This window comes from Salminus brasiliensis, chromosome 2 (genome assembly GCF_030463535.1).
Source record: "Salminus brasiliensis chromosome 2, fSalBra1.hap2, whole genome shotgun sequence".
Lineage (NCBI taxonomy): Eukaryota > Metazoa > Chordata > Actinopteri > Characiformes > Bryconidae > Salminus > Salminus brasiliensis.
The window spans coordinates 33777992-33798536 of NC_132879.1; the positions used below are offsets into that span (position 1 = coordinate 33777992).

At 40.8% G+C, this 20545-nt stretch overlaps 1 protein-coding gene across 1 annotated transcript; it reads right to left on the minus strand.

The window, feature by feature from the left end:
* Positions 1 to 11114: 11114 nt before the first annotated feature.
* cdkn1cb (cyclin dependent kinase inhibitor 1Cb) lies at positions 11115 to 13431 on the minus strand. The gene is made up of 3 exons (XM_072673815.1): positions 12702 to 13431; positions 12464 to 12578; positions 11115 to 12132 (listed from the first exon to the last, which is right to left on the minus strand). Exons 1-2 carry the CDS (start codon positions 13219 to 13221, stop codon positions 12466 to 12468), a joined length of 633 nt encoding a protein of 210 aa, XP_072529916.1. The 5' UTR covers positions 13222 to 13431; the 3' UTR covers positions 11115 to 12132; positions 12464 to 12465.
* Positions 13432 to 20545: the final 7114 nt, after the last annotated feature.

Consider the following 20545-nt stretch of genomic DNA (forward strand, 5'->3'; position numbering starts at 1 on the left):
CATTGAAGTTGGAGCTGGAGAATTAGCATGGAAGCAGCACGCTACTGTATGGTAGCCTGGTGAAGGGTTTACATTTACAGGAAATTTACTGTTAAACTGGTGTACAGCTACTTTCATTTTAGAGAGAATTCTGTCTGTGGGAAGCTTATGGACATATTTAACCCTAGCATGAATTATGTGTCCCATCATAAAAGTGAAACTGTGGTAGTGAAAAAAAACATTAGTTTGTCTCTATGTTCCTCTAAAAGTGATCTCTCATGTGAGAAAATCTGATAAAACCGTGTGTCTGTGAGGACCCTTTTGTGTCCCACCAATGTCCTACTCTCTCCCCTCGATTACACCAGTTCATATTGTATCATCATTGGGTTTTTATACTAATTTATAAGACAGATCACTTAGTCTGCTTTAGTTGACTGTGTTGTTAACATGCGAACATGGCTCTCCCTGTGCTCTCTCCCTCAGTGAGAACTCTCACTCAAACAACCCTTCATTTTTCATGAATATTAATGACCTAGTCTGCTCCTCTTTTTAGCAGTTCATAATGCTCTCATTAATGAGTTAAAGAGCAACACCTTTTAGCACAAGACTGGGAGAGCATGTGTTAGTGTGTTGGGGGGGGGGGTGCATTTAGCGTAGAGGATGTGTGTCATGACAGGTGGTCACTTTTTCAACCATCAGCTGTTTTCACTGTTAATCATTTTGAACTGTTGGGACAGGTCTATCTCAGCACAGGATGACCCCCCGTAAATCTAATCTACATAGACAGACTCTAATTAGCTAGTATTCCACACTGGACACCCCCACCATTTCTTATTGCTATAGAGTGAATGATCTATTAATATGACACTTCCTAATCACAGGATATGACTGTAATGCACACTGTAAGAAATGTGTTAATGCTCAGTGCTATACATGTGTTAATGCACAGTGCTATAAATGCATTAATGTGACAGTGAAAGTTATAAATGTGACAGTGCTCACTGTTATGTGTTAATGCTCACTGTTTTAAGGGTTAATGCACAATGTTATAAATGTGTTAATGTACAGTGTTATAAGTGTGTTAATGTACAGTGTTATAAATGTGTTAATGTACAGTGTTATAAGTGTGTTAATGTACAGTGTTATAAGCGTGTTAATGTACAGTGTTATAAAAGTGTTAATGCTCAGTGTTATAAAAGTGTTAATGCTCAGTGTTATAAGTGTGTTAATGTACAGTGTTATAAAAGTGTTAATGCTCACTGTTTTAAGTGTTAATGCACAATGTTATAAATGTGTTAATGTACAGTGTTATAAGTGTGTTAATGTACAGTGTTATAAATGTGTTAATGTACAGTGTTATAAGTGTGTTAATGTACAGTGTTATAAGTGTGTTAATGTACAGTGTTATAAGTGTGTTAATGTACAGTGTTATAAAAGTGTTAATGCTCACTGTTTTAAGTGTTAATGTACAGTGTTATAAATGTAACAATACTCACTGTTATAACTTCTAGCTAATGTATACATGTATTAAATGTTATTGTACACTGTGATAAATGTGTTCATTTGCGTTACATGTGTATATACACACTGTTAAAACGTGTTAATGCCCACTGTTATAAATCTGTTAATGTCACATTGTTTGCACATATTTGCACACTGTTATGATTATGTACATGCTCACTGTTATAATGTGTTAGGGTATACTGTTATAAATGGGTTAATGCACACTTGTGTTATGCACACTGCTATAAATGTGTTAATACTGTTATAAATGTGTTAATGTGCACTGTTATTAACATGAACACATTTATAACAGTTCTAAATGTGTTAAATAATTGACTGTTATAAATGTGTACACTGATTATAGGGTACAGTAATCTAGAATAATATTATATATTTGTTTATAATCAGTAAACTGTCTAAACATTAGCTACAAATGCATTCTTGCAAATTTTGCAACAAACCTTGATGTTAAAAGAAGTGTGAGATAGAGAATGTGCCAGAGAACACTCAGACTCTTAGCTGTAATCAATCACTTTCCTCTGAAATGAAAATCAAAAAAAGTTTTTTAATGAAATTAATAGAGACGGGTGCATCATTGTGTCAGCTGGTACCCGGTACCCAGGCCAGTACCCTCCTTTGCTGACCCCTCCCCCCCGTCCTTCCTGCTTGATTTGGTTGGCCAGCTGGCGCTCATGGCGACGCGGCTGTGAGGTGGCTGAGAAAGTTTATGAACACCAAGACGCAGGAAGCCCTTACATCTGCTTCTAGAACGCCCCCCTCACACACACACACACACACTCACCACTCTGTCAGCTGAGAGATCAGAGGGACAGCTGGCTCTGCTCCAGCAGGACACTGACGTCACCCTGCAGGCCCCCTCCAAGCCCCACTCCCACCAACACACACACACAGTGTGTACTGACTGACATATTTATTATTGTGCGCTGGCCATGGCCCTCCACCAAACGCTTACATTTTTAAATGATTTTCAGCATTTATCTAAGTCAGGACCTTTGATAGGACTGTGCAATTGGTGCTGCAATTGGTGCTGCAGTGTCCCTGTGTGTGATCAGCGAGGTCAGTGTATCATTATAGTAAGAGGCATTAGTCCATCTGTCACGTTGGAGAGGTCAGAGGTCACGGGTCTATTTGTATCTCTTATTGATTTAGCACTGGAGCGTTAAATTCAGTATTGTTAAGCAAACTTAATTAACAGTTTGCTATTATGTCTGGGCTGGATTAATTTTGCTCAAGCAATTAATGTGAAAAGAGTCATGTAGCAGTGTTCATATGGAAAAATGAAGTCAGCAGCTGGTAGCTGAGAGTGATACCAGATAGTCTGTAGACTCATAAACCAGCTTTTGATTGGCAGTTAACAAAACAGCATAGGAAAGATTAATCCTTTACATTAGCAAAAGAACATGAGGGTGCAGTGCCGTTATAATAGAGCACATAGAGATGATAAACTGGGAGGGAGCATCTCAATGTTGTGCCTATTCCCACTACAAACTACTAAGTCCTGAACTGGGCATCAGCTCTCTATTAACAAACCAAATAATCAGCTATAAATAAATGTGCCACTGTAGCTGGCTTTAGGATAACTCCTACTACAGGTGAAGTGGGGAATAAGGGTATTCTCTTCACTGTGTGTATGTGCTGCTTACATTTGAAGGGAATCTTTCAAATAAAGGCCTGCATTATGTTGTACTGTGTGGATGAACTACACAGCTCGACAAACCTATTCTTCCACTCAGTGAAATCAGCTATTTTACATTGCTGGCAAAAGCATTGAGTCTCAGTGTTTAACTTCTATAGAAAAGCCTTGGCAATAGAATGGGACGCTCTGGAGCAGATGCATGTGATGTCAACCATCCCCAGTACTATTCTCTGGAGGGATGGAGCACCATCTGAAACCTTTGAGATCACCTAGAACAGATTCTTGTGGCTGGATACAATTTAATCCTCACAGCAATGAAGCCTGTTTATTTTGGATGAAATGTTGGATGAGCAGTTGTCTACAAACCTTTAGACATATTGTCACTGTCCTCCTATTAAGTCCAGGAGGAGGCAAAATTGTCCTAAATTGAAGTCAATGCAAAATAAGAGTTTATCCCAAGTAATTAAGAGTATTTCTATTGGTCCATTCATCCGGCATTAGTTACACAGCGAACAAAGTGGCTACAGGGTTCGAACCATTGGGGAAACTAAAAACGGACAAAAACGAAAAGACATGGTTTTCATTGGACAGCAGTGAATACTCATTTTTCCGCCCAGCTGTTTTTCTGGAGTTTACTGGTTGAGCCTTCGTGATCATCTCTCCATCATCATTCAGCTGAGTCACAGAGCTTGTTTGATGTGTGCGTTGTTGTTTGTGTGTGGTTGAAAAAGGGTGGCAAAGGTCTAGTCCTTCCTCGTAAGTCTGTCAAAACCACGAGTCGTATAAAAAGACTTGTTTGTTTCACGAAACAACTAGACAGTGATGTGACACACACTGTGCATATATACTGTCACACCCCAAAACACAAACTCTGACTAAGCTAACTTCATAATGTTTGCCTTAATACTACCCAGCTTGGATAAGCTGGGTAGTATTACCCTGGCCTGTATTTGCTGGACGTGCTCTGTTTTTTTAAAAAAGCAGCTTTGATGTTAAGATGCATGGAAATAATTTTTCCAATTTAAAAAATTATTTTTTTGGAACTTTCATAGATTATAAATGCACCACTCAGTATAAAACGCCCATCTCAGTAATACTCTGGTGTTTGTGTAACTCACAGTAGAACACAACCACATGGAAAGGATACAGTTTCCCTTTGGGTTGAGTAGTATTTATGCTCATTATCTGTAAGGCATGTCCGACTTCTCAACTGTCGCTGTAAAACAGTGGTGAAATATGTCTATTTGCCGTAGGTCTTCAGTTTAGGCCATAAATGTCAAAACTCAGTCAAATCAAATGAGGGTAAAACACCTCTACACTAATGCTATTTTCTGCTATTTATGCAATCTGGTAGCATGTTAGTGCTGCGATTACAGCAGCCCGGCAGTGCACTGGAACATTTTTGGTGTCTGCTTTAGATTAAAAACAGACATTTGGAGCTTGTAAAAGACACTGCATACAATGCATTTAAAGCCTGTCCCGCCTATAGTGCATCAAAATGTGATTCGTTGATTCATCTGTCAGTTCCTAATTATCTTGGCGGTTAATCTGACTCATGATGCTGCATTCATGATCACGTGGAAACTGGGAAACTAGGGGGAAAAATGTTCACTTTTTAAACAAACGAAGCACTAAGCAAACACTTTTTATTGGCAGTGTGAAAGGATTGAGCCTATTAGGCCAATGTAAAAACGTGGCTGTTTGTGCCTTTATATCTCCTCTTTTCATTAACAACCTGGTCTCTTTGCTTTAAGTTCTGATTGTTCTTTGATTGTTAACATGGGAAATGGGTATTAGTATGCATAGTATAAAGAATCTCAGCACATATTCACTATGAAGTTATGGAAATTACAGAAGCACTTAAATATCGCAGATACTACATGCTGGACGTGCATGCTGTAGATATAAACAGGCCACTCTCTTTTTCTATTAGGCCCGGGCTCAGGTCTGTCAGGTTTAGGTGGGTAGGAACTTTTTATGTGTCCACAGCAGCCAAACAACATTTCTGTGAGCGTCCATTTTTGACCTAAGCTCCCACAGCTGGAGTTCTGGAGTTGTGTGAACACTTTATGGTGGGAACTACACTCTTAAAACTAAAGGTGCTTTGAGTGATACCCAAGGAGAACCATTTTCAGAAATAAGGATGTGTGTGTGAAAATCCTTTAAATCAGCCAAAGAAATGACATCAAGCAAAGGTTTTTTTTAAGCCTTTTAAAGGTTCTTCACACTCACACATCACTATTACAACATGATTCATCATGGCACCAAAAGTGACTCATGCATCACTCGAATAACCATTGGACACACCTTTGCTTTTAAGAGTGTAGGAAGCTCCCCATTTTTTGACAATCCAAGTGTCCATTCGTCATGAAGTCCCAGCTAATGAAAGAGCTCTTTAATCCAACCCTAACCCTACCCTTAACCCTGACCCCTCACCTTATACCTAAAGAAAATGCAAAGACATATCTCATTACATTTCTACAAGACCTTTCCAGTGAGACATGAAGTGGTGAAGCAAAACCTCCTATAAAGTTGCTAAGATTGGACACTGCTGCCCTCCAGGAGGCCAAGTTTGTCCCAACCAATGGATTTTCTACTTCCAAGACATCAATAGGGCTTATCTGGAGGCCTAGAAGGCCCTGAGGGTTTCCCACTGCCACAAAGGAACACATTTGTGGAAAAAGCATGGATAGGTCAATTCCTGGCTGGTATCCGTTAGGAACAGCACAGCACCCACCTCGACCAGTAAGGCATCAGCAGCTCTCCTCTCAATCACACTGCCCACTGTGTCTTCACCCAGCTGCTGTTTGCACTGCTATCAATAATGTTTAGAGCTGACCTCACGTGTGTGAGCGAGCATGTGTGTTTGTATGTGTGTGGCCTGCAACATGGAGAAAGGATCCACAGAAGAGTGGGTAGCTGCCCCATTGAGCTTTTCACTCTCACATCCTGCTTCATGGTGCTGCTATTGTCCTTTCTCTATTACACACTGTTTTCTGCTTGTGTAGACAAACTTTAGGCCACTTGCCATCACTTGGCCTCCTGGAGGGTTGCAGTGTCCAATCCTAGCAACTTTATAGGAGGTTTGGCTTCACCGCACTTGGCACAACCACGTCGTGTCATGTCTCACTGGAAAGTTTGTTTCTTACAAATTGCACATTGTTTTCTGAGATCTTGCTTGGTTATACTGCACTGCACTTCCGAAAACCTCTGCATCTGCAAGACCTGCATTCAAGATTGTTTTTATTTTGAGGGTATAGATCATCTACAGACGGTGAAATTGTTGATTCTCAACAGGATTTTCTATTTTAAACATTAAATGTAAAGTTCCATTGCATTTAATAGATATGTAGGTGAATGACAGTGAATGAAGCTGATAATCTATTTGGTCATTGTGCTAGATTTTGCACTTTAAAATCACCTGAGAGACATCTTATAAAATAAGCAGCAATATTCCAACAATCCTCATTAAGAAATCAGTGAATACTAAACATAATCCAGACACAGGACTTTTAGTTTTATTTAAGTTTATTTATGCAAATATTTTTTCTATTTTTGCAAAACATACCCAGTGTTGCCTTCCAAAATGTCCAGTACATTGAAATCCTGTTATTAAATCCATGTATAGAGTAAAAGCAGTGTTATCATGACACACCGAGGTTGCAAGTGAAATCAGGGCCTATATTCAAGAAGTCTCTAAGAGCGGTGAAGACAATGGTTCTACAAGCCATGTCAACTTAGAGAACCGTTTGGGTGCTTGAATGGTTCTTTCCCTGGTTAAAGGGTTTCTTACATTGGTGAAAACCCTTTAGTAGGTGCCCATTTATATAACCTTTAAAAATGGTTCTACAAAGCAGTCAAATAACATGTATGGGTATTTTATAGAAGTCTGAAATCGATTGCATTTATCACAGCATTTCAATTAAACACTGCTGTCACAGTTCCCGTAAAAATGTCTTACTCTAATAAAGGGGTTCTTTAGTAAAGGTAATCATTATATAGAACCATGACAACTCAAAGAACCATTCGAGGTTTTCCATATGGTTCCATGTCCTATGATCAAGAACTTCTTGTATGTGGTTCTTTAAAGCCACAGGTCATCAGAGATCCCAGCTGGTCCAGATTTGTCTTCCAACCCATCTTGCAAAACTTTTAAGGATAAAGGGAAAATGTGGACTGTCTGGGGGCCCCTGAGGACCGGTTTGAGAAGCACTGTTAAATAAAACACCAGAAAGGGTTACGCTATTGTTACCCCAAGAACTAAGTAAAAGAACTAATGTGCAGTTCTATATACAGTATGATCCTTTTTGGTAATCACTTACACATGTAAAAAAAAAGACAGTTGTCAAAAATGCCATAAAAGCCACTAAAACCATGTTTGTCGAGATTTTAGTGTAAAGAACCTTTAAATAGGTTTTTAAAATTGTTACATCAAGTAATGGTTCTTTAAAGGTTCTTTACAGGCATGCTTCTTCATCACAAACATACCTTATATAAAAATAGATATTGGGTATTATTGTTGGGGGGGGGGGGTCTAAAACTCCTCGCTGCACCCCTGGCTCCTCTTAAAGCTATGCCTTTTAGCTTGAGCCAAAGCACACGCATAAAATATCATTTTTTTCCATTTAGCGCTGCCAAACCTTCATGATATTACACACAGTGCAGCAGGTGAAGGCGGGCGCAGGGAATCTTCCTCGCTCTTTTGTTCATGCAACCCGAAAGGAGGGGAAGTGGAAGCATCAGTTTCATTATCCCATTGTGGTGATGTCATGGGCAGGTGTAAGTGACACTGTTTTGCTGGCCTGGTTTCATCCTGCCCGCTTTGTCTGCCATGAACAGGAAACGCAGAGACAACAGAGCTCCCCATGGACAGGAGCATGCCTCCTTTACCTGCTTTATTGCGGACCCACGGTGACACACACAGCGAAAGCCCTGCTCTGTGCGGCTGCGGTCGGGGCTTTGTGTGGCAGGGCTAGAGGGGAGACAGTCCTGAGTCCCTACTGCTCTCATCTTACACATACTTTTGAAAATGTGCATCATGTGACCCTGCTGAAGGTAGTGCTGCACTGCTTTGAGGGTGGGAAGAGAGAGATGAAGAAAGAGAGAGATCACGTCCTTAGAGGGAATCCTATACTCCTACATTAAAAATGAAGGTTTCTCAGCTGTTCTTGGCTTGGATGTATGGTTTGAGGGGGGGAAATGGTTTAGGAACGTTAACTACATAGGGAGGTTCTTTAAACATTTAGAATGAATGTTTTTTCATACTCACACGTCTCATTTACAAACACAGCTCTTTATGAGAACTATTGAATGAAAGATTCTTCAGGGAACCAAAATTCTGTTGGGTCTGCCACAGTAAGGGGCAGCGGTGGCTCAGTGGTTGGAGTGCTGGGTTATTAATCAATGGCTAAGCTGCTGTTAGTTATTGATCACAGGGTTGTTGGTTCAATACCACTAAGATGTCACTGTTGGGCCCTTCAACAAACTATTTCTTCAGTGGTGCTGTGGCATGGCTGATCCTGCACTCTAACCCCAGCGGTCCAAACTGGTATATAAGAAGAGGCATTTTAGTTGTACTGTAAGATTGTATAAGTATGATAACAGTAAAGGTACACCTCAGGTAACAATAGCAATTGTTTGAGGATTGAGAGTGATGAAACAAATGGAGTCAGGACTGGTATTCATATAGCAGTTAAGAAGTAAGAAGGTAAGAGGGCTATCTCATGGCTGTCACTGATGCAGAAACTGATAGACATAACGAGGGTAGACATCATGTAAAAATACAATATGCAATACCCCCCCCCCACACACACACATGTGCAATTAAGAGTCAATTTGCAATTATCTGTAAATAATCTGTAAATAATAGTTATTGCCTAACTAGAGTATATTGTATATATTATATATAGTTATTGCACTAAATAGAGTATCTTGCTATCCCTTTTTTGCTGTGACACTGAGAATTTCCCCACTGTGGGACTAATAAAGGATTATCTTATCTTATAATGCAGAGGGCCAGATTAAGACTGTAGCGCAGGGGTATTCCATTCAAATGAAAAATGGTCAGTAACATTTCTTTAAGCCAAGGTTCAGAACATCCTAACGTCTATACATTATAATGGCTTGCAATTTAAATCAGTGCCATATTCTGCATATTGAAGAAGCCTAGTAGTTCTAACAGCATTTTAGGATAGGATGATTCTATGGGCCTCTAACAGGGGCCCTAAAACATGTATTAATAGAGTATTTTGGCATATCTTTTCATGAGGCTCGAAATCCCTGGCAGCGTCCCTGCCTTGGACTACCAGATAATCCTCTGAATTACAAGGTGTGAGTTAACACTGCTGCACACAAAACCAACATAAGATGGGCAACTATTGTAATATTATAATAATATTGCTATAACTATTGCTATTATTTTGCCATGTGTTCTGCCGTTTTAACTCACACTTAGAATATGATAATGATAAAAAGAATCATATAACCTCAACCAATTAATTGCATTGAGGTCAGCAAACCAAAAAGCTTATTTAATATAGTGGAGTTTAACTCTGCAGAGTTTATGATGTTATTTGATGTGTGCTTGGGAGCTGCAGAATGTTGCATGTTAAGACCTATTTCTGACGCATTTTAATATAATAATCTATGCAGCAATGTACACCAACTCTGTCTCTTTTCCAGTGCCTCATCTGCTCCATTTTTTCCTGCTTGAACTTGTTTGTGAAGCACAGACTGGGTAATACCGGATGAGCTCTGTACAGATCATACAGAGTATAGATATATACTGTTGTGCTCTTCTGTTCTTCTTTTTTGGGTCAGAATGCCACGAGGAAGTCTTATACAAAGCATTAACTTTGTATGATGAGGTCATGGAGATCAAGTGGCATGAAGATCAAGTGACATCTTCTTGTTTGAAATACTGAGGACATACTGCCCGTTGTAGAGATGTCTTTCTCAGGCAAAATGTGAAATGGAGCTTGTATACGTTGCATGTTGACGGAACATGTAGTACCCAGTGAACATTCCAGTGCTCGTTTCACAGGTTCGGGATGTAACCAAGGATCTGTGAATGAAAGAAAAGCTGCAAGTCAGCTGGTCCAAAAGGCTGGAAAATAATACACAAATGCTCAAAAGGTCAAAACACTGGTTGTGTGAATGTAGCATGCCAGTCAGTAGACTACATATATACTCATATATACATATATAGAGTACTGATACATAACATGCATAACATTTGCACCATGATTATTTGCACAGCTGTGCAGATGTTAACTTTCTGTAATGTTTATATAATCATGTCTGTACATAATAGTAACTTATTCTTATTTTATTTATTGTTTAATGTATTTTTATCTCTTAGTGTAATACCTACTCTCACCTAGTAAAATTCCTTGTATGTGTAATGCATACTTGGCGAAAGAAAAAAAAAGGTTCTGGTTCTGATATACTGAGAATGGGAATGGTGTACGTTCCTCCAAGCATTAAATCCTAATCATTTCAGGGGTTGTATTCTGAAAAGAGAAAAATCCTAATACTGGACTTCACTGTATTCTGAATGAAAATTCTCCAGTGGAAATCTAGACTGACCTGAAGTCCACAGCTTATTTCATGATGCATTTCAAGTCTATATGAGTTTTAGGAAACACACTAAAAGAAACTTTCCTATCACTGCTTTTAGAAGCATGACATAATCTAGATTGGATGCCTTCAAGGCAGAGAAGATCAGCTAAAAGGATCAGCACAGTTACCACAAAGGCAATGTGGTCATTTTTATGTCTATCTGTACAACCATCAGACAGGTCACCACTAACTGCCAATTCTGTGATGAAATATGCCATTGAATGACCCACATATAAATGAAATGCATATTTCCATTCCCATTTATTATTTTATGCACTCTTTGGCCACTAAAATATCACCCTCTGAATGTTTTTTTAATGCAATATGTTAGGAAATAACAGCAGCAGACTTCATGTTTGTACATTATCTTACAAAATTTATTCGTGAAAAATTGACAACAGTGACAAAATGGCTCAGATGCATGATGAGGCCCCGTTTCCAGGGAGAATGCTACATTGAAAAGCTAGGATACAATCTGATTGCAAACACAAAGTAGTAAAAACGAGAGACGTCTACACTGACACATAAATAAGTTAAATTAAAATGTGCTTTACAATATATTTTTGTATATTTACAAAAAAAAACAGCCTCAAGGGTCACATCTTTAAAGCTTTCCTCTTTCCACCATTGTAGGATGATCAGCCCAATTTCTCCACCTCAGTTCTGCAAAGATGAGCTTTTTTGTCAAGCAGCTTTAACTTTAGATCGTTTGGGAAAGTTATTGATTTAGGCCTGTTTGCCGCTACTCGCACATACACAATTATTAACCCCCCCACGAGGAGTTGGTATTAGAAATTCACGGCTGATTATTAAAAGGAAACATTAATCTGACATTAAACATTAATTTCTTCATATTTTCTGGGGGGAAAAAAATATTCTTGGATGTACTTGTCAGGAATCTTTTGTGAAATCTTAAACAAGAACATCTTGTGTCACGAACATTAAGTCAGGAGAAAGACACCGGGGGTAAAGTGACTACATGGCACTTGAAGTGGACACCATCTGAACACTCAGGGTGTGGAAACAAGCAAACCATGACGTAATAGTCCGCGCGGCCTGGGATAGAGGCCCGTGTGAACTGTAGGCGGAGGTTAGGCGTTAATTACACAGACCAGTAGAGATAACAGAATTGTCTGAATTAACTGTAGAACAAAACCGTTTTGCTACATTTCTTCTTTCTTTGCACATTCTTCAGCAGTCGCTCAGGCCAGGACCAATGCTGCAGTCCTGAGACGTTTACATATATTTGGCTTGTCACCGAGCAAACACACGAAGCTCCATCCCTCGCTCGGCGCCCTCTGGATTTTCCAGCCATGGACGCCGGAGTAGCTCTATTTTTTTTTTTGTCCTCCGACCAGCAGCCGTGTAAAGACCTAAAAAATAAAACCAGAGAGAGTCCACGGTCAGTCATGGGGTTCACAGTCTGCAGTAAAACATTTCACACGCGCTGAGATTCCTGCCTAAAAACGTGCAAATCTGAGCCCCCTGCCACCGTCACCATTCCTGCGGATTTTCCCGCCACAGTGACGCGCGCGCTCCCCTCCCCCAATAAGCTCCCACCACACCTAGCTGGTCGCCATGGCGCCGTGAGCGACTCGCTCCGCGCAGTAAACAACAAGCTCACGCATGACAACCGTAAAAACTCCACACGACAACCAACAAGCCCACCATCTCCCCAGTTTTCCTCCCCCTGCTTGTACACACCTTCACCGAATTTGCTTTCGTGGCGTTTGCTCCTCGGCGACTGAAGGGAAGGGCTTTCGGCTGCTTCTCTCGCGCTGCTTCACCCCGTCGCTGCTCCTCCGTTTGACGTAGAAGTCTGCAAAAAGAGCGAGGTTCAGTTTAGTGCACTGGCTTTACCTCACCTGATTACTGTAGCTAGCTACCCCTGCTAACGCCCCGCTAACACTAAACTGACTCCATCTGCGTCTCCGGGTCCTACCTGTAATGCGGGTTGTGGTGAGCGGTGAGGGTCTCTTCCTCCGCACCGTTTTGCAGGTCAGCTTCCCCGAGCCGCCGCTGCCCGAGCTCTGGTTTTCAGTCACATTTTCAGGGAAGACACGGCTGTCTCTGCTGCAGCTCACACTATCCTCCTCTTTGGGCAGCGGTGCGGGTTTCTGGCTCCCTCCCACCGCCCTGCTCCTCCCTGCTCGCACACACTCCTGGTAGAAAGCTGGCGATGTTTCTCCGGGCGCTTCCTCCCACTCGTACTCCCCGGGCAGCGGCTGTCCGGTGCCGAAGTTGAAGTTCCAGCGCTTCTGGTCCCGCTCGGAGATCTCGCGAAGCTTGGCCTTCATTTCTCGGTTCAGTTCGTCGTGGTCAACCGGTCCGAAAAGGCTCCGGCAGACTCTGGAGCGCGGCACGGTGTCCCTGCGGATCAGGGGGAAGGTCCTGGAGGAGGAGGAAGAAGAGGAGGCCGGTGGCCCTAAAACGCCGCTGCTGGGAAGCTGAACCGTGGACATCTCGGTCTTTTTCGGAGTCGAAAATCGAGTCAAACGCTGATCTACGAGCCCCGGGGGGACAAGAAACGTGGACTACAACCCGAGAAACGCGCCGTGCTCACAAACGCAGCCCCCGCCGCTCGCGTAAAGCCAGTCGACACTGAGCAACACTGAAGGATTGTGATTTAAAGTCCCCTTGGCTCTGCAGGTACGTGTAGCCCCATCAGGGACCCTCCCCCTCGGGCAGCGGACCACCTCCGCTCCACTCTCATTGGTCTACGGCTCCTTTGGGATGGCGCCAAGGAGTGGGAGACTCGTGATTTGTGTTTTAGGCGGTGGTGGGGGGGTTGGAGGTCCGTTTGAAGCTGCTGAATTGTTGAGCAACGCTTTTCTGCAAGCCACTACGTTTCCAGCTCTGCCCATCCCCCCCAGCTCTCCCTCAGAGCTCCCCTAGTTTACAACCGGTCGACCACAACAGCCCGATCAAGGCCTTCAGTAACGGGCTAAATCAAAGCACGCTGAGTGATTGAATGAGACTTGAATGAGGAGGATAGTGAGGGCTGTAGTAGTAAACACGAGTGGGAGCCTATTAACATGCTTATTAACACATTATTTCATTGTTATATCGAGCTACGTTTTCAATGTTGGGATATAAGCGTTTACTCCTGTCTGTCTGTCAGTCCAGCTGATGAGGCTAGTGTGATGGTGTAGCCTGTGTACCGATTTCAGAGGATCTACTCTGAGGATCTACTCTGAGGATCTAGTCTGTCAGAGTGAACTCTACAAAAACAACAACAAAAAAAAAACACATCTGGGCTTTAAGCTTTAATGTGGTGCCCATTGTGCTACAACACTCGTTTGGAGGGTGGGTTTTTGATGCACCATGCACTGACCCAGTGGTTTCCCGCAATACAGACTTAAAGCCTTAACGCGATCGCCCTCTAGAGGCCTGCTGCTGCACTCAGCCAGCCTCTCCAGGTCCATTTAGGAAAAGAAATCGTTGTCAGACACGTGAAGACCTCACTGATGATCTACACTTAAAATAATTACAATACACTGGACAATCTGCGCTTATTTATTAGCCATTCATTACCCTGGGTTGTACAAATAACCTGTTACACATTCTGTACACCCTCTCAACCACGTGCTCATCTCTTACATTGCACACCAGTTGCTCATTTAAAAAAGTTATAGATACATTTTTGGTATATACACTGACCGGCCACTGACACGGACACTCACTGTCCATTTGATCAGATCCACTGACCACATAGGAGCATGTTGTATTTCTATAATTACAGACTGTAATCTGTCTTTCTCTGCATACTTTGTTAACCTCCTTTAACCCTGTTCTTCAATGTTCAGGACCCCACAGGACCACCACAGAACAGCTATTATTGTTGGGTCATTCTCAGCACTGCAGTGACACTGACAATGGTGGTGAGGTGTTAGTGTGTGTGTGTGTGTGTGTGGCTGGTTCGAGTGGATCAGGCACTGCAGTGCTGCTGGAGTGTTTTAACACCGTGTCCTCTCACCCTCCACTCTATTAGACACTCCTACCAAGTCGGTCCACATTGTGGCTGTAAAGTGAGATTCAGAAGCTCATCTGTTGCTGCAGTTTGTCTTGGTCATTCTCCAGTCCTTCATCAGTGCTCACAGGACGTTGTTGGTTGGATATTTCTGGTTGTTGGAATATCCTCAGTCCAGCAGTGAGGCTGAGGTGTTTACATAATGTAATTATAGATCTACAGTGGAGCTGATTGAATAGACAGTGAGTGTAAAAACAAGGAGACAGTGTTAATGAAGTTATGCTTTTTCCCCTCATAACTGCTGATCTTATTTGGTTAATTCTGTCTTTGTGTCTTATAATTTTATGTGACCTAGTAAAGAAAAGCATTGTACAGTATATGACGAATAAAGTTGATGATGGGATTCTATGAATTTGCTTCCAAATGATCTGTAAGGTTTTAACTGTATTTTTGTACATATTAATATTCATTTATATGGTAATTATTAATGTATTATTAATGTATATTTGTAAAGACAATATAGCTGCCTCCTGTGATGATAGGTAATTACAGTTTGTTTTATATTTCTCTTATCATTTAACTTTATCAAACACGTATTGGTTAAAACAAATTAAGTATTAGTTCATTATTAAATATAGATATTGTTAAGAGTGGGTGAGCACCCAGAAGCTGGGCATCAGTCAGACCCAATACTACACAGAATACCAAATGAAAATTGAGATCAATTTCAGATATATTCATTACATTTAGCCTATTGACCTTCTGTCAGGATGTAGTCTGGTCAGACCCGCACTATTGAATTTGCACTACTTGTATTGCAAGTAAAGAACTTGGTTCTTGACCTCCCAGTTCTTTAATTTTGATTCTTATTTTTTGTTTTGAAGGAAATACTGAAAAACAGGTCCCCGACTGAAATCCCTGCAGGTCAAATCAAATGACATGGTTTTCAAATGGAAACTATAAAAGTTCTCTGTTTGGAACCAAACAGAACCAAAACAAACACTCAGCATATCGTGAAATTGTCCCATTTGAAGATTTGGGGACCTGAAAACACATGCTGACAATAAACAGTGGCACCAAGCAGCACAAAACAAAAGTAAAATAAGGATAAATAAATAGTAATAAATAATTTCTAGGTGTCATCAACCTGATTTACTCTTGTATATTCACACAGCCACTAGATGGCAGCATTGCTGAGATTAAGGTCACAGGGCTTCCCTGTTGGGTGAAGTGAAATCCAGAAGCTGAGGATTGTTTGAGAACAGCAGTAAAATGGTACACATGGCACTGGCCTCTGTTTGGCTTCAGACAGACCAGTATTATTTTTAACACCAACAGACTATGGATTTTGCAGACTAGTAGTGATGCTAATGATCATTCACCATTAAAAAATACCCTTCGGTTCAGGGTGTGGAAAACTACCTTGAAGGGGACTAAGCTTAATCTCTGTCTGCCTTTGCACTGGTTGGTCTCAGTGTGCATGTAGGCTGCTGCCTTACTGAGAAAGGTTACTAATTAATTCCAGGCTGTTTGGGAATGTCTTGATGGAATATCTGACCGCACCTGTGCCCTTGAAATAGTGTATGAATATGGCACACAGCCCAAAGGTACAAACCCACTTTACCCTGGATCATATAACACCAGCATATGCTAGTCTGTGAAATAAGTAGATTCAGTACCTTCTACCACATGCAGTGCAATCAGGATCCACATCACATCCAGATCTGAATCCTATGTACAGTTGATCAAGGTCAAGAATGAACTGATAGATCATTTCTGTTAAACTTTGACTTTTCTGAATATTTAAAAAGCAGAAACCCTTTCATGACTCATTATTGTTAATCTTTTTTTAAAGAATGGAAATATGAAAGTTAAGGTTTTAGCATCTTGTGAAGACAGAGCTAATAAAGCTCCTTTTAATAGTCAGTCATGATTGACATGGTGTGAAAATAGCATTAGTAGGTTACTGGGACAGATTTCAGAGCTCTCCAGACGAAGAAGCCATTGAAGAATTATAAAAGGGTGTCCAAAGAGCAGGGCTTTCAGTCATGTGGAAAGACAGAGCGTGCAGCAGAAGTTACCAACACCAATATGCAAGGTGAAGCACATAGAAGCACCATGTAAACCATCTTTTGTTGAACTGTGTTCTTTTGGTAATTCAACAAAGTGTTTTTTTTTATAGATAAAACAAATATTACACTTACACAAATATATACACACATATTACACAAACTGCACTTCTGGTATTAAAACTGTATATATATATATATATATATATATATATATATATATATATATATATATATATATATATATATATAGTGGTTGGTGTGGCGCAACAGATAACACCACTACCTGCCAGTGTGCTACCACACCCCGTGGAATACTGGGGTTCCATTCCCGGTCTGGGTGACTATCCTGCGCTACACCAATAAGAGTCCTTGGGCAAGACTCCTAACACTACATTGGCCCTCCTCTGTGATACGAGGAACCTTGTAAGTCGCTCTGGATAAGAGCGTCTGCTAAATGCCATAAATGTAAATGTAAATGTAGTTTAGATATGTACACACAAGATGTACACACAAGATGCTTAAAATTTGATATGTTAAATTATAATGCAACAATTCAGTTTTCACAAGCAATTAAGCAATATTTAGCAATAGATACTTTTATAAATCATTTGAATAAACACTTTTATATTAACATTTATTTGTAATTACTCCATATACATTATTTATAATCACATCTTACTTAAAGTAAACCTGAATGTAATACTGATGTTTTATGATCTTGTTGGTTCATGTCCTGATCAGGAAGAAAGGTCTATTTATACATTAATAAGTCCACAAATAAAAACGTACACAATAAGCACAATAAATACAATAAGCACAGAAACAGATGCTGAAAATGATTTGGTTTGTAACATAAAGGTTGGGCTGGTTAGTGTGTCTTTGTTTTTGGTGCATTAATGGCTTAAACTGACATTAAACTGTGATAAACTTCATAACTGTGGCTCATCAGTCTTGACCACTGTTTCAAGTGGTCTGGTTTGAGTTGGGCAAAATGACAATATTTTATTGTATCGCAATGAATTTTGTTAGCATGATACACAACATGCTTTTCTAAGCGTTTCAAGGATATTGCCAGTGCTTAATAAACATTGATCAACTTCAGGTTTCATTATAAACAGAAAAAATAAATAATAAGTGTAATAAGACTGGTTTAATTAGATGAAGTGCAGTAGATGTATTCAGTAAGGGAGAGTATATGAATGGTAGTTTTTGAGAATCTGTTGCTACTGATGTCTTTAATTAATTGTATTGTGATATAGTATTTTTACCATGTCGCCCAGCTCTAGTTTCAGGTTATTATTAATGTTGGGAGGTATACATATATATATATATATATATATATATATATATATATATATATATATATATATGCGCACCAGTGTGAGAACAATTCACTTATAGACTAGTTATAAATCTTGCATCAGAATATAAATGACTCTTGCCTCCTCTGAAACATCTGTTTGTTTTTTGGTACAGCACCATGCACCAGAAAGTGGACCTCACCTGCCTAATATTGTGTAGGTGTCATTCAGGCTAGGCATGGCAGTAAACTGGAAACACTTGCAGGGATGGAACGAGTCAAAACTGAAAAAATATGACAGGATAAACACAAAGGTGTTGCAATCTAAAGGACAGAACTATAGGCAAGGCAAGGCAAGGCAAGGCAAGGCAATTCCTAGAGAGCAGACCATGGAGTATGATACCATGATAATTCAAAGCATCTACCAGTCTGTGGACTGGGCTTAAGAAGCCACAGTCCCAGGTGCCGTGAATCATTAAAAACCGAGGGAAAGTCCTTATTTGGACCTGTGGGTGGAGTCCTGGGATTGCCCCAGGGGCAGACCAGTGGTGACAAGGTCCTGGTGACAGTAGGTTCCCCTCGTACCACCAAAACAGCTCTGCTGGTCAGCAACAGATCCTTTAAAGCGACATTTTTGCAATAATTTTATCTTAAAATATGAGCTGTCAAGTTGTGCTACTCATCGAAATATGCCAGTCAGTGGCATCACAAATACTGTAAATACCTGAACTATCCAAATATCCCGCCTGTACTTCTTATCCACGCCTGCTGGATGCTTTTTCTGTTTTTCTGATATGATGCATTTAGAGTATCAAAACACCCTACCCGCTCTAGTATTAAGGCAGCTTTGTGTATTATCACACACTATGGCATCACATTTACATTTACGGCATTTAGCTGACACTCTTATCCAGAGCGACTTACAAGGTGACTTGTATTACACAGGTGGGCCAACGCAGTGTTATGAGTCTTGCCCAGGGACTCTTATTGGTGTAGCACAGCATACAGTCACCCAGACTGGGAATCAAACCCTGATCTCCCACATGGTGTGGTAGCTCACTGGCAGCTAGTGGTTTTATCTGTTGTGCCACACCAACCACTACAGGATCACACTTTAACAAGGTAGCACAACTCCTGGTCCAAACACCAGAATACTGCTACTGCACCTTACTACCACAGTCCACATGCTTCTTTCACTCCGGATGCAGGGTCACTCTCAGCTGGTCAACAAATGCACATCTATAGCTGTCCACCAGGGGCAGTATTAAAGGCAGTGGGAAGAAAGTGGATTAAACTGCATCAACTGTAGGGGGCGCCAAAGAGCACGACACACCAATTCACACATAATACTGTTTGAAGGCCGATTCTTGGGTCGGTTCTCAGTCTGTACTTGTGTTCCTGTGGACTTGTAAAACCTCATCATTTTCAGCCCAAGCGCTGTTCCGTTTAAAAGCTCACATCTAGCCGAGTTCAGTCCGAATACCCGGACGTGTTCTTGCCCCCCCCCCCATTCAAAATGACCGTACAGCGTCCTCCCGTCCTCGGTCAAACTTGCAAAACCAGTACTACCAAGTACACCGAGAACCCCTCTTAATATCTGCCCCTTTTTGCCTGTACTTGTGGAGTTGTGGACTTGTTAAACGTCATCAGTCGCAGCCCAGGTGTTCTTGCTCTGCCCGTGTTGTCGAGGATGCTATATCCTCGACAACATATCCCAGAATGCATTGCGCACCAATCTCAGCGCAGTCGTGGCGGAGGAGACTGATTAAATACTGCTGTTTTTGTGTTTTACGGAATTAAATTCTATTTTTTAATGGCAACAGTTTAGCTGTTTAGACTTGAAGTATGTGGTTAATTACCCAAATTCCAGTCTACATTAAAATTGAACAATTTTGCCCAACGGTACGACATCAGGTACCAAGTATCAAATATGCTGCTGTTCCTAATGCACAGTGACCAGACAGCATCCTCCCGTCCTCAGGAGTTTATACTCGAGAGGTAAACATGCTAAATATGCTAGTCCGGACTTTGCGTACTTTGTATTGAGGACCTCCTTAAGTCCTGTAAGTGCCTATGACTCTTTCGCTGGTTTACTGGCTAGATGTCCTTCCTAGGAGGACCTTTGGCTGTGATCAAAGCCCGGCCTTCAACACATCAACACTTCAACACTTGTGCCATTGTAATAAAATAAAAAAAATAAATAAAATAATCAATCCCATTCACTCCTCCTGTCTGGATTTAATATTATGATCTGTTTGCAATTTAACAGAAAGTGTTGTTCGAATTTATGCTACACTTTTATTTTTGTATTATTATTTTTTTATTTTAGATTTTCAAGTAAAATCACAGTAAAATCACGTGTACTTCAGAACTGAATCGCTGTTAAGAAATTTGGCTAAAAGCTAAAACTTTCCTCCACGTTAATCCGCTGTAATGTGTGGACG